The sequence below is a fragment of the Zonotrichia leucophrys genome, chromosome Z (genome assembly GCF_028769735.1).
Source record: "Zonotrichia leucophrys gambelii isolate GWCS_2022_RI chromosome Z, RI_Zleu_2.0, whole genome shotgun sequence".
In the NCBI taxonomy this organism is placed as follows: domain Eukaryota; kingdom Metazoa; phylum Chordata; class Aves; order Passeriformes; family Passerellidae; genus Zonotrichia; species Zonotrichia leucophrys.
In genome coordinates, this window is record NC_088200.1 from 8,193,977 (window position 1) to 8,215,747 (window position 21,771).

The 21,771-nt window shown below is 46.7% G+C and overlaps 1 protein-coding gene across 1 annotated transcript in view; it reads left to right on the forward strand.

The window, feature by feature from the left end:
• DNAI1 (dynein axonemal intermediate chain 1) overlaps positions 1-21,771 on the forward strand; it is a 137,449-nt gene that overhangs the window by 102,742 nt on the left and 12,936 nt on the right. Inside the window, exon 19 of the mRNA XM_064735753.1 lies at positions 5,656-5,841. Coding sequence (XP_064591823.1) covers positions 5,656-5,841 — 186 coding nt within the window. The remainder of the gene's footprint in view (positions 1-5,655; positions 5,842-21,771) is intronic.

Sequence of the window (21,771 nt, forward strand, 5' to 3'; positions counted from 1 at the left end):
AGGCTTTCTTTTCTCTGCTGTGTCATGTGCCCTGAAGCATCGGGCTGGGATGCTGCAGGACAGAGAGATGTGCTCAGCCCTCTCCCATACCTCAGAACATGCAGCTGGCTCCTGGCTGGCTCAGCCCAAGAAGTGGATTTCACACATGCCTGCTCATCCTCCTAGCAGGAAGCTGCCTCTGAACCTGCCTGTAACAGAGCTGGAGCCTGTTCTTTCACCAGTAGCATGAAAGTGCCAAGAAAGGCCATGAATTTTATGATCAGGACTACTAAGGTTCAGGATTCCTGTGTTGTTATTGCAGAAGGCAATGAATGTTTTCTGAGTCAGGTCTCCTTTACTCCTGCCAGGACCCAGACTGCCCTGTATGTTAGAGGGACCAAGAACTGTCTTGCAACATTCATTTGTAAAGGAAAAATGTCCTGCTCGGGAGAATTAACTGTATTGCAACCTGTTCTTGTTACAGTGGCATTATAGAAATCAAACAAACGAAGGTCTCCACTGCAGAGCAAGCTGGGCTGCCCTGCCTGCCCCGTGCCTTTGGCATGCTGCAGTAGCTGCCATGGTGCTAGACAGAGTCTGGGGGTGGCCTGCCCACTTGTTAAATGTATTACCTGAGAGTTTGAAACAAATCATCTGTGGAGCTGGCGAATGGATGAGGGATCATGATTCAGTCAGGAAAATGAGGTAAATCGATCAAAAGGACAGTGAAAGCCAAGCTCTGAAAGAGATGTCAACTGGTAAAGGGCAGCATGGTATTAAATTATCCCCCACCTTTTGCTCTTACACTGATTTTATTCTTTGTTGCCAAGTTACCAGACATATCTGCCTTGTTCTTACACACACATATATATTTCCCCCCAGTCTTGGTTCTGGTTGCCATCAGGATGTTTTTGAACATGCTAGCCCACTGCTGGGGAAGGAAGGCTTATAAGACTGGAATAAAAGCTCCAGCCATGGCAGATTCAGTAGGGGTTTGAGGACAAAATAAAGACAGTGTCAGTCAAAGTAGCCCTTCAGCTCCCTTCTTCATGAGCCACAAAAATTAAGTATTTTGTTATGCTGGCAGAGAAGTTCTGCCAAGGGTTCTGCTTCCCCCCACATCCCCTTGCATTTGCCTTCTTGTTGCCTCAGGGCAGGGAACGAAAGGGGCTCAAGTCACCCCAGAGGTGCCAAGCAGATGAGAGCCCAGGACGGTTTCAAGCTGTAAGTGCAGTTGGTAGAGCAGGTGGGGAAAAGTAAGTCCAAAACTCTGAATGTTGTTTGGTGTTGGAGCTGTGGTACTTAGCTTGGACATGCACTGTGCCATGCTTGCAGAGGAGCTGTGTGGAGTTTTAGTGGGGAACAGCTGGATTTTAGGAGGTGGAATGCCTTAACATGATTTATAGACAGAGGAGCTGTTGGTCTGGGTAAGACTGAGCTGGATTTCTTCTCTGGCTGTTTGGAAGTCAAGCATCAAAGCAGCTCTTTTATGTCAAACATTTCCTGCAACAGTGACACAATAGACTTAGATCCATTATTGCCTGTACATCAAGCACGAAGAGGAACTCTGTTGTTACTGTGATGGCTGATGATACTGTGTTTAAAATTGTTCTAATTGGATAAAAAGCATCAGAAACTGCAGAATTCACTTGGTCCCACCTCAGAGAAAGATGGGCTCAGTGCTTGTTTTCAGGGAATTAGTAGAATTGCTGCCCTTCCATCAAGAAATTTGCTTTGAACATCTGCCTGGCTTATCTACTACCAGCCTGTCCAGCACTTCAGTACTGTGGGTCCAGGTTTCTTTTGATTGTGGTTGATACCAGCTCATAAATCCCCATGCTGCAAGGAGCTGCTTAACTCAGCAGCTTGGGCTTCATTTGGAAGATGCTGCATCTTCTCCTGTGCTTTCTTGGAACAGGCATGGAGGATCATAAATAAAATTACTGTCAGAGTAATTTGTTACTGTCCAGAGTTTTATTCTCCTGTAGTTATGGGTGAAACAGAAGGGAATTCTTGCACTTTCCTATTTCAGACATTTTCATATTTTTTTTACGTCTCTCTTTGTGTCTTTTTCCATGTTTCTTGTTCTTGGAGTCTGATTTATGTTCCTTTAAGCAAGTGACCACATATTGTTCCTAAGTAATCTGTAAAAAGGAATTGAAATGCCCTTACTCACTGTTTTTTTAGCTCATTAGCAGAAAAAACATAACGTGTCTGCTGTGGTCTGCAAGCAGCAGGCGCTCCAGAGTCCTCACTTGTTTCTACGAAATCTGCAGAAGGTATTGAAATGAGCTTGTCAGGAGGCTTTGCCTCCTTCCCTGCTGATGTACACCAAAATGGAAACATTTTTGAGGTCTGAAAACCAAAGACTTGAAACCTTCACTCTTTAGTCTCTAAATTGCTCCTGGATGAGCAAGTGTGGGTGAGCAAATGTGATGGCCCCAGGTCTCAGCACCTGCAGGGAGGGACCAGCCCTGACAGCGTGAGAGGAGTGGTGCAGAGCTGGCAGAAAAGAGGAGGACTCTCACTGGTTTGTAAACTCTGAAAGGATAATGACACAAGTAACATTTTATAAAAATGCCCTTTTGTACCAGCTGCCTGACAGTGTCTGAGTATCAGTTCTTGTCTGGGTGCTGCTGGATGGGGGCCTGCCCTGGAACCTGTGCTCCATGAAGGAGGGTTTGGATGTAGTTCTGGCTCTGGTCATCCTGGCTCCCCATGAGTTTAATACTTGAGTCACACCTGGGGTTGGGTAGCACTTGTGGGTGATGGTTGCTCTTCTCTGGGTCACAGACTCTGAGAGGGCTCATCTGGCAAGACCTGAGAGGCCATCTCTGTGTGCAGGCAGTGGTCTTGGGGCAGGGACCACCCTGGCAGTGGGATGGAGAGAAAACTGTGTGTTGTTAGTGATTCTCTGTGATGGGAGATCCAGCTGGATCCCACTCCATAATCCTTAATTTCAGGGCCTGAGCCAGCAGAGCAGGGGTCTAGGGAGACTGAGTCTCAAGGAGAGCTGCAGGTTTTCAGTCTCCATTCTTTGGGCAAAAGGGCAGCTCTACAGATGGCGCTGGCCACATGTAGCTCTGCTGCTTTGCAGCACTCTTAACCTGCCTCAAGTGTTGTGGGAAGCCCTGTGCTCCTTTTAGGCTAATCCCAAAGCATCAGAAGCAGTGCTGCTCTGACCCCATTTCCCTTTCTCCTAAGAGTAGCTGTGAGTGTTTAAGTCAGAGCCTCTGAACTCCTCCTGAGTGCCCGTGGCCCAGCCCTCCATCTGGTGTGTCTGATAGGAGGCTGATGTTTCCAGCTGAAGAACTGAAATAGTTTGTTCTTTTCCACGATTCCCTTGGCAAAGGAAAACAAGCTCATTTGTTTAGAAGCTCATAAAAGAGGAGCTTTATAGTAGGAACATTCATAAACTTGTTTGCTTTTGACCTTCTCCACATTGCTGATGGTTTCAAGTTCTTGTCCCAGGCATTGTGCTTGTCTGGGCTGTTCGTGACATTTTTGAGAAACAGCCTCACCCAGAGTAATTTAAATTGCTCAGCACTCCAGCACTGAGCCTTTGGCCATGCCATCTTTCTCCAGTGCAGGGCTGGGCAGGATGTGTGAGGGGGGCATTGACAACCTCACAGAGAGCAGTGCAGACCTGGCTGCCAAGAAGAAACCTAGCCACTAATTCCCTGCCACTTTTTTTCTCCCCTAGATTAAATGGTGCTACTCAATCAGTGAGCATTTCCCAGGCTCTTAGATTACTAAATTAACAGAATGTATTCTATGAAGGCAAGAAATCAGATCTTTAATGAGTGTGGCTTGTGGGATACTGATATGCTTGAAAGAGTGCTTGTTTATTTTCTGAGAAAGTAAGACAGCCGGTATAAAATACAAGCCAGAGGAGCCACTTTGATTTATGTTGAGAGGCAGGAAATTGAAGTTACCTTTGCTGGACTTTGAGACCTCAAGTGTCAGGTCAAAATTCACAATGTAATGCTGGCATCTAGTAATTTGAACAGATAAAAATGCTGCTGTGCTTTCACCTATGCTTCTGCTGACTAGGGAAGGGCTCTCCAAACTGCAAATCCTTGTCTGTGGCTGATGCTTTTTATTCCCTTCTGCTGTCATGGCTTTCTTCAAAATATGTCTTGACAACCCTGTCCACTCTTCAAGCACTTTCCCATTTTATTTTACTTCAGTCTGGAGGCAGTGTTCCTTTTCTTATTTTTTGCAACTGTAAGACTTTTGTTCTCCTGCTCAGACCAAGAACATCACAAATTCCTAGACTTTTACTCCTATGAAGACACAGCAGCTCATGAGACTGCCTGGGACATGTGCTTGCACTTGGCCCAGCTCTATGCTATAAATGGATTCAGATAAAATTCACTGACTCATTGGTGCATAATGGGAAAGTACATGTAGTGATTTGATACCTTCCACACTCTTTGGAATAAGCTTTTGTAGAGCAGCATTGTCTGATTTCAGATAATTCCTAGATTCAAATTGTCAGCATGGCATACTGTTGAAATTACATGTTTCCTTTGTCTCGTAAGTGCTGGTAAACAAGACACAGCTGGAAGGAGGTTTACAAGTAGTTCAGTTCTAATTTCCTCTATATTCCCACTGTACTTGTTAGCATAAAGCATTCACTTCCTAATTTTTCTGAAGACAGAAAAGGGAAGAGAAACAAGGCTGAAAGTGTTCATGGTGGATATCAGGTGGAAATTCAGGATGCTGGAAATGGCTCACCTCAGCCCTGGGCTAGAGAGACACATCATGTTTTATTAGCCTCTGCAGCCTGTATCAGTAACTGGAGCTAATTGCAATTATTGGGAGATAATGTTAAGTTAATTCATTCTCTCAAGCAACTGCCACTCTTTCCTCTGCACAATGAAATGTGCATTATTGTGCAGCTGGGGATGTGGCAGGTCTGTGTCACTGGGCCAGAGTTCTGAAGTGCCTGCCAGTGGGACTCCTGCCTGACTGGGTCCTGGGGCCCCTCTCCCTCCATTCTCACCTTTCCTGTTTGCTAATTTCCTGGCACTTTTCCTGATGCTGTATGAGAAGGACATGTGTGCAGGTGTAGTGTCTGGGCTAGAGTGAGCTGCCAAGCTGTCCTGTTCTTGTCTGGCATTACCCCAGGGTACACTCTAATCATACTACGGCTGTCCCCGTCACTTCCCCATTACTTACTGGTTTGTGTCTTTATCATTGTTATTATTAAGCTGAAAATGTTAGTGAGTTCTGTAATAAGCAGTAATGAGAATTTCTGACAGCATTCCCCATTTTGGGCATCAATCTGTGTTAGACTCTGATTTAATGCCTGTTTGTCTCATTACTCACACTGAGAAGGGAGATTAAGGTCTTTAGGGTTAGCAGTGCTGGCTCTGAGCCTTCTCCAGCCCAGATCAGCTGGAACCTTGCCAAGGCTTGCACCCACAGCAGGGAAGTGGTCCTTATCTGTGAGCCCCTGCAGGAGAGGGGCACTTCTCAAAGCAGCAGCTGACTTCTGCACACTGGGTACTTAAAGAAGACCCTGAGCACAGATGGTGATTGTGTGCTGTGGCTGGGACGTTTTATCAACAGGACCTTTTCTTTCTGATTTCTCCAGCCATCATTCTGTCACTGAGAGATGCTCTTGCCTAATTAATCCCTCTTGTGTTCTTTGCTTTTCTTTTTCCCCAGGCCCATGTGTTTGATCTGAACATTAATAAGCTTGAGCCTCTCTGCTCCCAGCTAGTGGTGACCCAGAAGAAAAATAAAACAACACACGTGCAGTTTAATCCTGCTGACCCTGTAATCATTGTTGGAGATGAACGAGGCCTCATCACCTGCTTGAAGCTCTCTCCCAACTTGCGCAAGAAGCCCAAGGTAAGGGTGAGCTGCATTCCCCCAGTCACAGAAGGCCTCTGCAGGCCTTGTCACTGTCCCCTCTCCTTCCATGCAAGGCTGTTGGCAAAGCTCCTCTCTTTAGAAAGGTTCTCACAATTACCTCAAGCTTTTTGGGTAGGATGTCTGAGGTGTTAAATCCTTGAGTCGGTTCCTGTTTGAGCAAGGGGACTCAGTTTGCTTCTGGTAAGGAGTGGGGACTGGTGGGAAGGGAGTTTGCTGCCTCCAGTCATCACCATGGTCCAGACAAGCTCTGGTCCAGAAGCTCTGCAGATGTTCATTTGTTTCCCAAAATTCACACATTTTCTGAGTTTTGGGTTTTATTTGCAAAACTCCTTGAAATCAAGTAAAGGAGAACCCAACACTTGCCCAAGCCCTCCCACACAAACCATGCTGCCTGTTCTCTTGAGTTCCTGCATCAGAGCCTGTCCCTGACCACCATGTCAACTTTCCTGTAAATGAGCAAGCAGTATCTAACATGTAAGGAGACTTGGGATCCTTGCCCCAAGTGACAGCAAGGCAATACATGTGCCACTCTGAGTTGGTGAAGTGTTTTTTCACCCATCCATGAGGGCCAATTGTGAAGGATGATAGCATCTCTTACGTGGATCTATTACTGGATTTTCTTTCTGGTCTTCATCCAGCTATGAGATGAATGGCTGTAAATGCAATGTCCTTTTACGCCCTTGCAATTCTCATATCCAGTTGTCTTGTGTTAAGTGAAGTCTTTCAGTTTTAGGCTTTTTAGAACTGATCCAGGAAAGCAATCTCTTAAGATTATCATCTTTTATTTATGTACTCCCAAATGTTTTATATACCCTACTTATCTACTGTATTAGGCGGGGTCTTTGGCCAGGAACTACTCACACTAGTGTCACTCCAGAGTCTTCAAAATTATTTTTAAAAGGTTCCTGCAGCTGGCTGCCACTGGAAATGTGAATCTGAATCTTCCCTGTCCAGAGAGGGCATAGAAAACAGTAACATGGCACTTTGTCTGGGGCTGAGTTGTGGAAGATGTGGAGAAGAATCTCTCATATGCTTCACACTTTTCTATTTCCTGCAAAACTTGAGACTGAGACTGTCAAAGCTCTCTGTGTTGTCATTAGTTTGGCTCAAGATAAGTTTCCTTGGTGATTTATGAGTCCTTCCTGGGCATGGATGAACAGAGTGTCTGACATGGACCCTGCCTGCCCAGGACTTGAGCAGGGTAGAGGAGTCACACACACACAAGTGAGGCTGCTCTCTTCTTTATCCCAACTGTGGACTGATCAGCCCCCAGCAATACTGCACTGTGGGCCAGAGTCACAGAAGGGTTTGGGCTGGAAGAACACATGGAACACATCTAGTTCCAAACCCCTGCCCTGGGCAGGGATACCTTCCACTAGACCAGCTTGCTCAGAACTCCTGAGAGCTCTCAGCAGAGCACAGCAGAGCAGAGCAGAGCAGAGGGGCAGAATCCCCTCCCTGCCCTGCTGCCCATGGGGCTCTGGGTGCAGCCCAGGACACGTTTGGCTCTCTGGGCTGGGAGTGCCATGGCTGGGCCATGTGCAGCCTCTCACCCACAGCACCCCCAAGCCCTTCTGGGCACGGCTGCTCTGGGGCTGCTCCTGCCCAGCCTGTGCTGCTACCAGGGGCTGTCCCAGCCCAGGGGCAGCACCAGCACTTGGCCTTGAACTTTATGATGTTCCCATGGACCCACTCCTTGAGCTTGTCTCTGGATGGCATCCCATTCTTCAGGTGTGAATTCAAATGTCTCCTTCTGCTCCTGGTGGCCAACAGCTGCCTTCCATGCAGTTATGAATGTTGTGATTTCTCTTTGCTGACCTTCTTTAAAGGCAAATTGCATGTTGTTGACAAAGCAATCTAAACTGTGAGTTTAGGAGTAACTCCAGTGCTTACTGTTGACTGTAAACCAACATGTAACTACATCCCACACAACATATAAATGGGATGGAAATGGACTCTGCTGTTCTGATGTTATTAAACTATCTGTCTTCTGCTGGCCTGGTTAGGTTTGAAGCAACACTGAACACTGAACTAAAACTTCCCCACACATGTGGAGAGGAAGGAGGGATATTCAGGCACAACTGGTTCTGTGTGGGGGTTTCTTGACTGCAGCCACCCTGAAAGGTACAAGGATTTAAAACAGATGACATGCAGTGTGGTGGCAAAGTGAAGGATCTGGCCTAGCCTGCTCAGTGCCATAAATGAACAAGTGGTGAGGAGATTTAGCTGATGGAAGAGAATGTTTTAGCAGGGGGACATCAAGCCCTGTCAGAACAGCCTGTGCTGTCCAGTGTGTGCTCCTGTCTATCTCCTTCATTTGCCAGCATCAGCCTTTGTGTCCTTAGCAGCAAGCCTCCAGCTGTGTTTGCAAGAATATCATCTCATGGTAGGAAGTCAGATACATTCCCAGAGTATTGATCCAGGTTCCTCCAAAGATCAGATCGGTGTGCTCTTTACACCCTTACACTCTGCAACCAGCTTTCCTCTGTAAAATTAATCAACTTTTCCCTCTTTTCTGGGATTCCCCAGGCTGGAGTTGACAGTCACAGGACTTCCAGAGCTTTTTGTAAGTTAAGAGGGTCCAAAACTGTGCAGAGGAGTCCTGACATCCCAGCTGCCCCCTTGCATAGAAAAACCTGTCCATGCCTGGCTTAGTACCTGGGTACCCCAGGCTGTTCTGGCAGAGCCCAGGATGCCAAAGGGACAGGGCAGTCAGGGGCCCATCCAGGTCCCACTACCCCTCTGTTTCACACTGGTGCTACTGGGGATTGCCTTCTCAAACAGCTGGGACAATTGCTTTTGACAAGTAAAACTCTCAGACAAATCAACCTGTTTTGGGAGAACTCTAACTAGCCACATCATTCCAAACCATAAACTTCCCCTAAAAATAGACACTGTGCTGTCTGCTTCATGTTCTGAATATTCCTTAGGTATTGCAAGATAGAGCTTACAAAAGTGACTGAATTAATGTAATCCTGGTGAAATTTCAGCCATTTTGAGTTTATTGGGTTTTGGCTGTTAAAGCTGGTGTGGTGGATAAGTGGAAATGGGAATGATAAGGATGCTTTGGTTCTCATCAGACCTTGGCCCCTTCCTCTCTTCATGTCCTTGAGCAAGGAAGGAAGGTTCAAGATCTCTTTAAATAATTTGCAGGGTTGGCCTGCAGCTTAATTAATTCATGTTCGTAAAACACTTGGGGATCTTTAAGAAGTGTTATTTAATAGTCTGAGTTTTGCTGTCAGCTATATTAGCACAGTCTCATTTATGAACACTTGGCAGAACAAATATGCCAAGAGGGGAACTTCTCGAAAGCGCTCAGGTGGTGTTTTCAGAAGTAACTTTCACCAAGACACATAGTAAAATTTTTAAATAAGGTCTAAAATTCCTTGTGAGTTTTGGCATCCTAAACTCATAGTGGCTCATGGGGAAAGGTGCATTTCTTGTTGACAGGAAGCTGGGGACAGAGTCTGTGCCACCCATTAGGCACTTGTGTCAAGAGCACGCAGAGAGCACAGGGGTACAAGAGATGTCAAACACAGTGGGTGTCCATGTGCCTGTGCCATGGGGAATTGAGTCCTGGATATTGCTCTATTGAGTCCTGGATATTGCCATGGGAATTGAGTCCTGGATATTGCCCTACCCCCACAGATTGAAGTCTCTGGGGCAGGACACAGAGATCCCCTTGCCCCAAGCTGTATTTATTTCCGTGAGGTGAAATAAACAATAGTTTGGGTGCTTCTGCTCAGAAGTGGGGGACAGAAATGCCTGCAGTATTTTGAGATGCAGCAGTAGGAACAAGTGACTCTCTGCTGTCATCCAAGCCACTTTTAGACTACAAGCGCTCTTTAAATATTGCAGCGGATGTCAGGCAGGAATTGTTTAACTAATAAAGTATCATTTCTAATTTGTAACGACCTTGGTGGTTGAGTTCACCCAAGGGAAGCATTGCTGTAAGAAGAATCAGTTTGGGGCAGAGCTGTTTAATTAGTGAGCCTTCCGGGTTTCGTTCGAGGGTTGGAAGAAATTAAAGCATTTTGTCATCACAGTCAGAAGAATGTATGCTCATAGGCTTTGGTTTATTTTTTAAAATTGCAAAAGTAGCCTGGCTTAACCTCTGCCAATGCCAAAAGTAAACAGAAGATAGTGAAAAAAACAGTGTGCAATGTTTTTTGGAAATTTTAGGAGAGCACAGCAGAATAGGAATAGAAGAGAAAGCAGATCAAATAAAAGTTGCCGTTCAGAATTTGCTGAGGCTAAGGCAAATTTCTTGGCCAGTACCCAGGATGAATGCCAGGGAGTTAGACAACTTCTTGGCCTGATGCTTGTCTTGGATATTTATCTTGGATTATTTAGGATGTTAATCTCTGTTCCTGCTACTGGTTTCTTCACATGCAAAGCATCTCTGTTTCTGTTTCTTGGTAACAGCTGAATTTCTTCCCAGCAGTAAATCTTAATTGGTTGGGTCTAGCTGGGCAGGAGAGGAGTGGGAAGGGGAACACAGCTGCTTGCCCACACCAGGACACAGTGTGTTCAGGAGCTGCAGGCACACACCTGTGGGTCTGATGCTGTGTGCCTGTGACCAGCTTGTAATGTGGGGATAGCAAGGGGTGTGGGCTGGCTCTGAGCCTTCACATCCATGTGCACGTGCTGGGCAGCTGCTCTGCTCTCTCTGTGCCTTATCACACCAGCCAGTGTCACCTCTGGACTCTGACTCCTTGCATCTTTGCAGCCCTGACAAGTTTGCCCTTGGCCAGATCCAGCCCAAGGCTGTTCAGCCAAGGAAGGAGCATTGAGTTTTGTTTCCTGAAGCACTGTGGCTTTTTGGCCATAGCTGATGGCAGGATCTGGGAGGGATTTGGGAGCTGTGATGGACCATGGGGGGATTTTGGGGTTTTAAGGAGATGAAAGAGGGAAGGGGATTTGGAGAAAGTTGGTGTAAGTGTCTTTACACAAGTTTTAAAAGAGACCATAGGAGAGTGATTGAAATCTCCTCTTCAACCTCTTTAATCCCCCTCCCCAACACTGTATCCCAGCACAGAGATCTCCTGAGGCCTGAGGTTTCTTCCTTCTTCACACTCCCCAGCAGCACCCACTGCACTGAGGTGGTCTCAGGAAGGGACCCTGGTTTCATGCCTATTCCCAGTTTCTCTGAGATGCCCCTGATGTCCAGAGCAGGTTCTAGCCCTGGAACACACTGAACAGAGAGTGGGATGCTTCATCATGAACTGCTTGTAGCCTTGTGTTTCTATCACTTTGGGTGAAAGGGAGTAACTTGAAGGAGTAAAGGATCAGGAGATTTTTTCTGTCCTTAGTGTTTTTCTGTAGCTGTGGGAGGTGTAAGGGATCAACCAACCAGCATGTAAATACAGAAATACAAACTTGAGCTCCCTCCTTCTGTCACAACATGTGCAGTCTGTCTGCACATCTGACTGTATTTAAGGAAGGAAGCTATGGATTAGATCCAGTCTCCAAGGTCATGTCAGTCCTGGATTGGTGATCTGTTTAGTACTGAGGGAAGCATTTTTGTCTCTGTATTTCCTATCCCAGCAGTTCTCATTCTGTATGAGGGAAAAGCACTTGTCTCTCCTCTCCAAACAGGTCAAGTTTTGCTCTCCTAGCAGTGTAATTCTTAGTCCCTCTGTTTTCATGCAAATGCTTTTCTCTCAAAGCCTTCTGTGCTGCTCCAGCCATGGCCAATTTTCTCAGTGTCTCTTCAGAACTGGCTAATTGCTCAGTGACCCAGAAGCACAAAGCACAAGCAGTGCTGGAGGAATTTGGTGTGCTGCTGTGCCCTGCCTTCATGAGGATTGCCTCTTCCAGAGCCAGTTTGGCCTCCGGATAAGGAAGCACATTACAAATGAGCTTGGGTCTCATAAAAACTGACCTGCAGCTTGATGGCTTACTCTGAAATCTGAAAATGCTTTTTGGTTTCTGTTCAGTCTCTCCCCTGTTATTTAGCCTAGTTGCAGGTAGCTGCTCTCTGTACTGTTAGGCGGAGAGCTGGGGAACACGGGGTGCACCCAGGGACTTGTGAAACCCTGTGTCTGACTGTGCACAGCTTTCTGTGCCACTTTTGTAGGCCATGTAGGGATATATGCACAGGTGTTTATTCTTTGGTGTGGGAATGAACCCAGTGCTGAGGCCTTCAAGAAGAGGAGGCTGGAGATGTGTACAGCCAGGTGGCTCTGAGGCTGCCTTGGAGCGGGAAGGTCTGGAAGTGGCTGCTATGGCAGTCCCTGGGTTCAGGGTCCCAGCAGGAGCTGTGCCACTGGTGTGGAGCTCACCAGGGAGTGAGCAGCTCTGCCTGTGGCCTGAGGCTGTTTTGCTGCACGGACCTGTGACTCATAGTTGTAAATCAGCAGCCACCTAAGGGAGCACAGCAAACACAGGCTACCGTGCCCCTTCTGCCTTCTCCTTGCCCTCCACGGGTTCCTGCCCTGACACTGTGCTAGGAAAACCATTAGCAGGAAGACCTTTGCATCCCCATAGGGTCTCTTTTCCCTCCACTGTCCCACATCAGGTTCCTCCCAGTTTAGCATAGCTTGAGATAAAATGAAAGGACTGTCTATGCCTGGGAAGCTGTTACTTGGGTAATGAGATGGTCCATGTGCCAGCAGGCTACAGTTCCTGGGCAAAATGGAAGCCTTTGGATATTTACCTGGACACCCTGGGCATAGTCACTGTGCACAAATCCAGGTGTCCAAGAGTGTTGCTCCACAGTTACAAAGGGTTCTGGATCCTGAACAGAGGTGTGGCAGCCTCAGATACTCAGCATGCTTGGAGAGCTAACCCAAACTAGCAGGGGTAGTTCAACAGGACTTGAATACTCTCATTAAATCTGTTTTCTTTACTTTTGGTGAAATAACTTCTGGGTTGTATCAATGTATGTGAAGGGAGAAGACAGCTCCATGTAGCAGAAGTATTGTTGAACCCCAAGGTCAAGAGCTGGAATTTTTCTTGCATTTGCTGTTGCTGGCCGCATCTTCAACCTTTTTTTGTTATCTAATGTCCCTTTCTGTGGCTGCTGTGTTTGGCAGTTGTTGGAGAGTGAACATCAGCATATTTACAAGTTATTTTAAGTAAATTCCCAGTGGTCAGGGTGAAATATGTTTAGTACATTAAATGGAAACACTGGCAACTGAAGCAAGAAAAGGTCCCATTTTACAAAAAATCCATAGTACTTATGAATAATTTCTAAAGTGCAAGTCTCATTCTGTGAGGTGCTGTGTGCTGTCAAGGGAATACTGACAAAGACAAGAAGACTGGCTTTGACTTTTTAGTTTTTTCTTTGAAGGTCTGTATAATAAAAAGAGTTGTCTATGTTTGAAAGTGATATGAGACTGCTCCATTTTGCAATACTAGTGGTTTGGAGAAGAATACTAGGGGAATTTGGTATTGTGATCAGTAATAGTCAAGACTGCCTGGGCATAAATCTGGTGTGTGTCCTTGGATTTGCTGTCCTTAGTAACTGAGATCTCAATTTGGCTGAGCAAAATTGGTGTTTCTAGTTGTGCCTTGTTTACACCTTCCCTTTTCTTTCCTTCCACATTGGTGCTGTTGTGCTGCTACAAGCACTGTTTTATCTGCAGGCTGTGCATCCTCTTCCTTTGTGCACAGATTGTGTCTGTTCTTTGGTGTCTGCCATCCTAGAGCTCCCCAAGTCCCACCAGTCTGGACTTTGCTCCTCTGCAGCCTGAAGAGCCCATTGCTGCCTGTCCTGGGAAATGCCTAATGCATGAGAAGGAGCCTTGCCTTATGTTTTCAAAGGACTTTCATTTTGGTTAGATCTGCAATTGTCTGAATAAGCTGTTCAGCTTGCACAGGTGCTCTTTGAGCCAGGGGCTCATCTTTCTTCGATGCCTTGGCAGAAAGCTCAGGGCAATATTATGGCAAGTGAGACACTGCTCAGCCTCACAGGAGCTGCTTGTCTCACCTGTTCTTCCTGTTTCTTTATTTGTCCTCTGTGCATTTGTTTCTCTGCAGATGAGTTAAATTTCATCCTGGAAATTGGGGTATCCTGAGAAATCACCAGTTCTTTGACTGAATAACAGCCCCAATACTGGGGGCAGAGGGCAGAGGGACCCCTAGGGCAACAAGCTATTTTCAAAGCATGGCTTTGGCAGAGCCAGCAGCAGAGGCTTTTTGGGAGGCTCTCATTCTTCCAGCAGTGCCTGGGTGTGAGTGCAGGACTGCCAGCCATCAGCCTGCTCTGCAGACACAGTTCAGTGTTCAGCCCCTCTGCCAGAGCTGATTAGAGTGGCCTAATGAAGGAGATAACACGGGTGCTTATCCTCCAGGTCATCTGAGGGTGAGCTGATTTCATGCCAGAGAGCCCCAAGCCGCTGTCAGGAGTGCAGCTATTCCTGAGCACTGGCTCTGCACAGGGGAATGAAGGAGGAAATCTTGTTGACTCAGCCCCTGAGCCACAGGGCGTGTTTGAAGGACAAGGTGATGGCTTCTCATGAGAACAAGGTGCAAAGCAATGCCTGGGGCCTCAGAGACCCAACCATGGTCCTGGCCTCTGTATGTCCTTGGATGAGATACAGCTTCTCTCCATGTTGAGTAGGATGAGGACACTCATCTCCCTTGGAGCCACAGCAACTAAGTGACATTTTCCATAGGTACCATGGATCTACTCTCCTACAGCCTCTTCCCTCCTGCTGACACATCCAATACAGTCATACCTTAGAAATGGAGCTGCAGTTGGGGTGCAGTGATGGACAGCCCTGTCCCACCAGGGCCCAGATCCTGGAAGGCTCTCCTGCCATCTTTCTGCATGATGTCACAGACTGTTGAGCCCAAGGTTCCAAGCTGAGACAGCCAGGTCACTGAAAAATTGAAGAAAATTAGGAAGTGGAGCCAGGGGCAGAGGGAATTGATGGCAATGGTATGAGCAAAGGGATGAGAAGCTGGATCATAGTACAAGAGGGAAGGAGCAGGCACCCCATGGGGGACCTGGCCAAAAAAGCACAAAAAATCCTGGAATGTAGGTCAGCAGCTCCTTGTTGGCTCTCTACCTTCCCAGTGTAGGTTTGGCCTCTGTTTGCCATGGCATCCACTGGTCATGCAGTTAAGGTGGAGAAATGTAACTGATTCTCTCCAGCTCATGGTTGTGTAGTGTTTTGAGCACCTAAGAACTCACTCAGCAGGGATGGAGAACAGGACACTGGTCTTCATTTGCAAGACCCTTTCCTATCATGTTTTTGCCTTGCCTTACAGAATCCAGTAGTGCCCCAGAGCTTGCAGAACGTGGGCTGTTACTCTTCTTGGAGCTCTACAAGGAGAATGGATACAAATTGAGAGGGGAAATTTAGGTTAGTTATTAGGAAGAATTCTTTTCCTGTGAGATTGGTTAGACCACAGGACAGGTTGCTCAGGGAGGCTGTGGGTACCACAACTCAGGCAGTGTTCAAAGCCAGGTTGGATAATGCCTTGAGCAGCCCCATCTAGTGGGATGTGTACTTGCCCATGGAAGGGTGGGGGTTGAGACTGGATGGTTTTTGAGATCCTTTCCAACCCCTAAAGTTTCTGTGCTTCTATGATACCTTGTCCCTGGGCATTGACTGGGAGCTCTGGGAGAGCGTTCCTGCAGAGCCTGGTGGTATTTGCTACGGTGACAAATGCAGGAAATTTGTCATGACATGGAATAGGAAGAAATGCAGCTATGAGAGCCAAAGGAACAGCTTGATATCTGGCACATTCCTGCAACTCCTCCTGAGCCTCTGCCAGAGCCTGACACAGCCTTCCCCAAACAGCCGGCCTGGGCTGGAAAGGGCTGAGGCTGCCTGTGGAGAGACAGAGGGCAGCTCCCTGCCTGGGAGATTGTGTCTGTGCCATTGTAAAACACACCCCAAATGCTTTGCTGTAAAAAGCCCTTCGCTTGCAGACTTCACCTGTGGGTTTTGTGACTCTGGGTGAATCCATCTGAAGCCCTTCCTGCCCCTGCACGCCCTGATCGAAACCATCATGCTGCTTCCAGCCCTTCCTGAGCCTCTCCCCAGCTCATGCTTGGGCCACCTCCCTGCCTTCTCCAAAAGAAAAGAAACGGAGACACCTACACCTGCAGGCAGGGCAAATAAATGCCTCTTGCACAAATTGATTTGATGGGGTCAATGCAGAATTGTTTAAATGAGAGAAGGGAAGGGATTGCCGATGAATAAAATGTCTCACTGCTCACAGAGATGGAACTGACGCAGAAGGATTATTTTTATCCTGTGGAGAAAAGGAAGAGCCCTGTGAAGCAGAGGAGAAGAGGGTCTGACTTACAGTCCTGCTGGATATGTGAGATGCAGTGATGGCTACAATCAAAGCAGCTCTGAGGTTCTCCTGGAGGGAAACTGTTATGCTCCAATTCACTGACTGATTTTGCGAGAAGGGATGCCAGGACTGCATGAGGCCATCTTAGGGCAAACATCCCCTGGTCGCCTCTACTCCCATATCTCACCAGGGAGCTGCCAGTGATCCCACTGCTCTCAATCTAAGGTGTGCCTGACCTCCTCACCCCTCATGGGATCTGGTCAGTGCAGAGACCTGTTCTGCCAGGATAATGTCATGTTTTCCGACCTCCCACCTGTTGGGCTGAAATCTTGTTATCCCCCAGAGCACCTTCCATGAGCTGTGCCCTTGCTGCACCATGTCCTGTGGGTGCTGCCCTCCCCAGCACAAAGAGATCCCTTCACATGCCTGCCCGTGATGCTCCCATTCCTCTGCGGTGGCTGAGCTGGCTGTTTTACTGTTTCACAGGGGTGCCAGGTCCCATCCAGGTGATTATCTCTCTAACTCCAAACCTGATGGCAGAACACTCCATCCCCACAATACTGTATTTGTGCTGGGGATTGTTCCTGCTCACTTCAAGTATCTTGCGTGTGTCCTTGCTAATTCACATGCAGGTTTTCCAGATCATATCTCTGGTCCAGCAAAGTAATTTCAAATTCCAGTCCTGCCTTCCTGGACACCTGCAGCCTTCCCGTCTGTCCCACTATCCAAGCACTAACAGAAACTGACCAGATCCCCATCAGAGCTGTGAGAGTTACGCACATCACAGTGCTGACAGCTCTGGGTACAAATATTCAGCTGGGTCTTACCAGTTTCTACTCACTTTGTGTAGATCTATTGTCTCACTTCAGGATCAGAATATCAAGGGAAACAATGGCAAAGTCTTCCCGGGGTCATGGTTAATGACTTCCGTGCCTTTCCAGTCCACAAGGTGTGTTCTACTGTTGCAAAAAGAAATCAGATTGGTGCAGCATGACTTCTTTGGTGTAAATTCATGTTAGGAATTATGCATTTCAGGCACTCATAGGTTGTTGACTTGTTCTATTCATCTTCTGAAAAGTGAGATTAAGAAAAGTTTTCTTAAGAAAAGTTTTCTTTTCTGACTAGTTGTTGCATTTACCTTTTTCAGCTTCCTGATCCCTATCACCTCCTGAAATTCCCCCAGGAAATGCATCAAATTAAGGCTCTTAGGTTGATCAAGTGTAGCAACTCCTGCCCTTCCCAGGGGGCTGGGGCTGCTGTGGTCAGGATGCTCTCAAACACAGTAATCGAAACAAAGTATGTGGGTACAGATAGCACCTTCTATTACGCAAATAATTATTCCTGGGAGGGAAAAAGAAGTGCTTTTGCCCTAAAGCTGGTATTTTATTCTCCAGATATGTATTATTTGAGTTAATAAAAGTCATTGCCTTTCCCTGCAAGCCTGTGCTGTCTGGGTACACGCTAACCCTGCTCAACTAGACCAGAAATCTCCCCACGTGGTTACTGGTGTTGGCTCTTATATCCTGAGGAGAGGGGAAAGGATCCTTCCCAGAAGCACAGGAGGGAGCATGAATATCAGCACTGCTCAGTTACTGCTTTCTTATTTTTTTGCCTCATCTGACTTTTTGATGATTATATAGGCTTGCTGTCAGAAGTAAGATGCCAAAGCAGTTAGACAGCAGAATGACCAGAAACAACTTTGCAAATGCACCTGTGAGAGTGGAGGGTGCTCATCCCTCTCTAGGATTAGGTTTCCTGCTTTGATCTGCACTGAAGCAACATGCTAAGCCAGGGCAATGAACTCAAATGCTCTCCTTTTATCTGGCCTGGCCAACGAATGGATGTTCAGTGGGAGTGCAGGAAATTAATGGTTTTGTTTATTTCATGTCAATAACAACAACAACAAGAGCATGACAGGGTTTGCCTGTTGGTTTGAGTTCATAACCGAGCTGAGCAAAAAGCTGATGGATTTGGTTTCAGTTAGAACTTCCTGCTCAAGAAGAAAAGCTGTGCTTTAAGACCTATACTGTAAAAACACTGCCGCCCAAATGACTCCTGCAACCTGAGGGCTGAAAAAGTTAGGCTGCACAAGTGAAATGGAAGTCCACCCTGACAAACCTCTTCTTGTCTGCTGCCACGAGGCCAAAGGCAGGGCTGTGGAGGTGCTGTCTCACTCAGCTCAACCTCATGGGGTTTTCCAGCCTAAAGCACCAGCAAAAGAGAGGGATGTGGGTCCTGCTTCTGCCGCCGGGAGAGCCTGGGATAGCTTGGCCTTGAAGTGCAGTGCCTTGGGATGGAAATCCTGACTGGCTGTGGGGTGTAAAACTTGCAGAAGGATCTGCCATCCCTTCTGCAGTGACAGGGAAAACTCCAAGTTGCTTGTGCCTTGCTGTGTGGGGAAATTTCATTTTTGAGAATTGAGAGTGCTTTTACCCTGCTCATAGCCAGGGATGTGCTGCCAGCCATGATTTTTTCGATGCCTGTGTGGTAGGCAAAGTTTACTGCAATCAGACCTGCATGTCGAGGTTAGTCGGAGCTCTGACTTACAAAAGCAGCAAGGAAATGGGGCACCACCACTGCCTACCTGCAGTGGAAAAAAGAGATATAGCTTGGTGGAGAGAGCTCCAGTCCTCAGTTCCCTTATCTCTGAAATCCTCAGTGGTGGTGGCAAGGCTGAGCAAGGGGTTAACAAGACAAGGCAATTGGTATTTCCAATCCGTATCTTCTCCCTAAGGGTTCACTGGAGAGGTACAGCTTTGTGCCTGTGCTTCACAGTCTGTGCTTTTGGCTTTCTGCAGGCTTTAGTGAAACCCCTGAGTGCACCTTGCCCCTGCCTCTCCCTGAGTGAGTAACCCCAGCTTTTGGAAAGGCTTGTGTGGATTGGACTGGGAGGTGCTACAGAAATGCCACACATTATGTGATGTGGTTGAAGGACTCAGGGGAAACTTTAAACATTGCAATTGACCTGTTTCCTCTGCCTCAGAAAGAATCACTTGTCTATCAACATGAGATCTCTTCAACACCACCATGCTCCCTTTTACACATGGTACTCCATGGGCTTTCAGCCTTACTTAACAATTGCTGTTTGGCTCAGACCTGTGGTGAACTCTTGTCAAGATACTACTTATACCTCAAAGAATGGTTGAACATGGACTTTCTCTGGAAATAATCACCCTGCTTAAAGTAAGAAGCACTGCAAAACACCTGTGTGGGTTCTGTTAAAGAGAGCTGGGAACAGCAGAACCGTAAATGTAACTAGGAAGGGGTCTCTGCACACATCCAGGGCTGACTCTGCAATGGAGGGGATTGACTGATTGATTGATTGACCCATTGATTGACTGATTGATGGGAAGTAGAAGTGGAAAGTAAGTCTTGGAAGACAAAGATGGTTGACCTAAGGCCTAGGAAACATAATTTCAAGGAGGTTTTGAGGACATTGCCAGTAAATTAAGCTTTATAACTTATAATTTAAAATATGTAATTTAAGATTGTATATGTAATGCAATTATATTCTACATTGTATGCATATATCAAATATTCTATAATATATAGTATGTAATGCAATTCTATGTGATATCTAAATATATTTTAACAAAATATAATTTGATTTCATCCTAAGGCACCTACATGGGGAGGGATTTGCAATGAAGGAAAGCTCTTTAAAATCAGCAGACAGAGATATAATGGGATTTGGCAGCTGACCAAATTAAACAAGGGCTTGAGCACACCTATTTAGCATGGCACTAGCTTGTCTGCATCCCTCACACTCCTTCAGGTCAAAACACCTTGTCTTTTAGTGAAAGCTCTGTTTTAGCTCCAGGAGGAGTCATTGTTGTGTTCAGGTTACTGACTGAAGCTGTGTGAATCATAATCATTATTTCTGGGTTTAAAAAGATATAAAATCTACTTCCACCTTTTGATCTTAACTGACATGATGGGGGAATCGTCAGGCAGCATTACAGAGAGAGATTCACAGCTTTTACAAAGGGGTAATGACAGCTCAGAACAGGCCAAGTAGCTGCATTTACAGACTCCTCAACTCCTCACTTTTGTTTATTATAGCTTAGTTTTTAGCCTGTGTGTTAAACAATCAAACTGCAAGCGCTCAGCAACAACAAGGTGCTACAGTAACAGTGGGAATTTATTGACACCAAACACGTTAGTGTTTTTTCTGCCACTCATTTAAGCACAGTGGGATAACATATACCTGTCCATTGTGTCTGGGATTATATAAGCTCCCCTCTTACATCAGCTTTTCAATTTGTGGGTAGGCATGGGGAAGCAATCTCACCCCTGTGGTGCCAGCTCTCACAGACTCCTAGTCCAGCTTCCTCCTTGGTCCTGTCACCATCTGTCTCAGGCTTCTGCTCTCCATGGGTTTTCTCCAGAGCCTCCTGGTTGTCATTTTTCCCTGAAGGACCTTTCTCTTCTCTTTACCTCTTTGACACCAACATTCAAATTGGTGTGTGTAGCTTCCACAGCATCTGGATACCCTGGGAGCAGGGTGCTAGGGACCTGGCTCCCTCTGTGCCAGTGTTCTTCAGGAGCTGGGAATTGAGGGCTGGTCTGCACTGCTCCTGACATTATGAGCTATACAAGGTTTAAGAGGATATTTGCTTAGAAATGCTGTCTGCAATAAGAACATGATAGCAGAGTAGGGTAGAGCTGAAAGACTCATCTTCCAGTTTACACTTGGTGATGAAGAACATCCTGGGATTGCAAAGCCACAGGCACCTTCAGGCTAGAGGTGCTGTTGGGATACTTCGAGTCCAGCCTCCAGCTCAGAGCAAGTACAGCCCTGAGATCAGACAAGGTTGCTCAGAGCTTAGACTTCTCTTGAAAAACTCCAAGGCTGGAGATCTCACAGCCACTCAGGAGTCTTGTTCCAATGACTAAGTGTCAGAGTGGAGAAAAACTTTCTTATGTCACGTTGAATCTTTCCCTGTTTCAGTTTATGGCTGTTGTGACTCATTCTCCTGCTGTGCACTCCTACAGAGAGTCCATTTCTGTCTTCCTAATATCCTCCACTTGGGTGCAGGCAGGTGCCTGTTAGGTCACCCAGAACTGCATCTGCTATGGGCTGAGCAAGCCCAGCACTCTTAGAATCTGTTCAGTGCAAATCCTCCAGCCATCAACACTCTTGGTAGTCTCCGCTGGACTCAGTCTGGTATATCAGCACCTCTGTTCACCCCTTAAACTGCCGTCTGCCTCTATTTCTGTAGGTGAAACCATTAGCTGAAAATGAAGACCTTTCAGAGCCTGTTTTTCATCCCCAGGGCAGAGAACAGACACACCAATCCAGCACAGCTGTCATCTCCTTATTTCTTTCCTTCCTAGAAAGCTCCTTTCCCTTTTTTTCAGTGACTAAGAACATGGCACACAGGACCAGGGACAGGAGGTGAGAAGGGTTCATCCTCTTTGCTTTCTCTCACCTCTCACAATTTCTTTCATTAACACTCACCTAGTGTTTCCTAATTAGCACCTTCTGGCTTGGAACTGCCAGCCTGTGTTGCAGAAAATCCACACAAGCTCTTGTCTGTTGTGTGACAGGAAATATCAAACATTTGGGCTGTTTGCTAGACTGACAGCTGCTCTTACACCATGGATTATACAGGGGCTGAGTGTTGTTCTCACCCTCAGCCTCTGTAG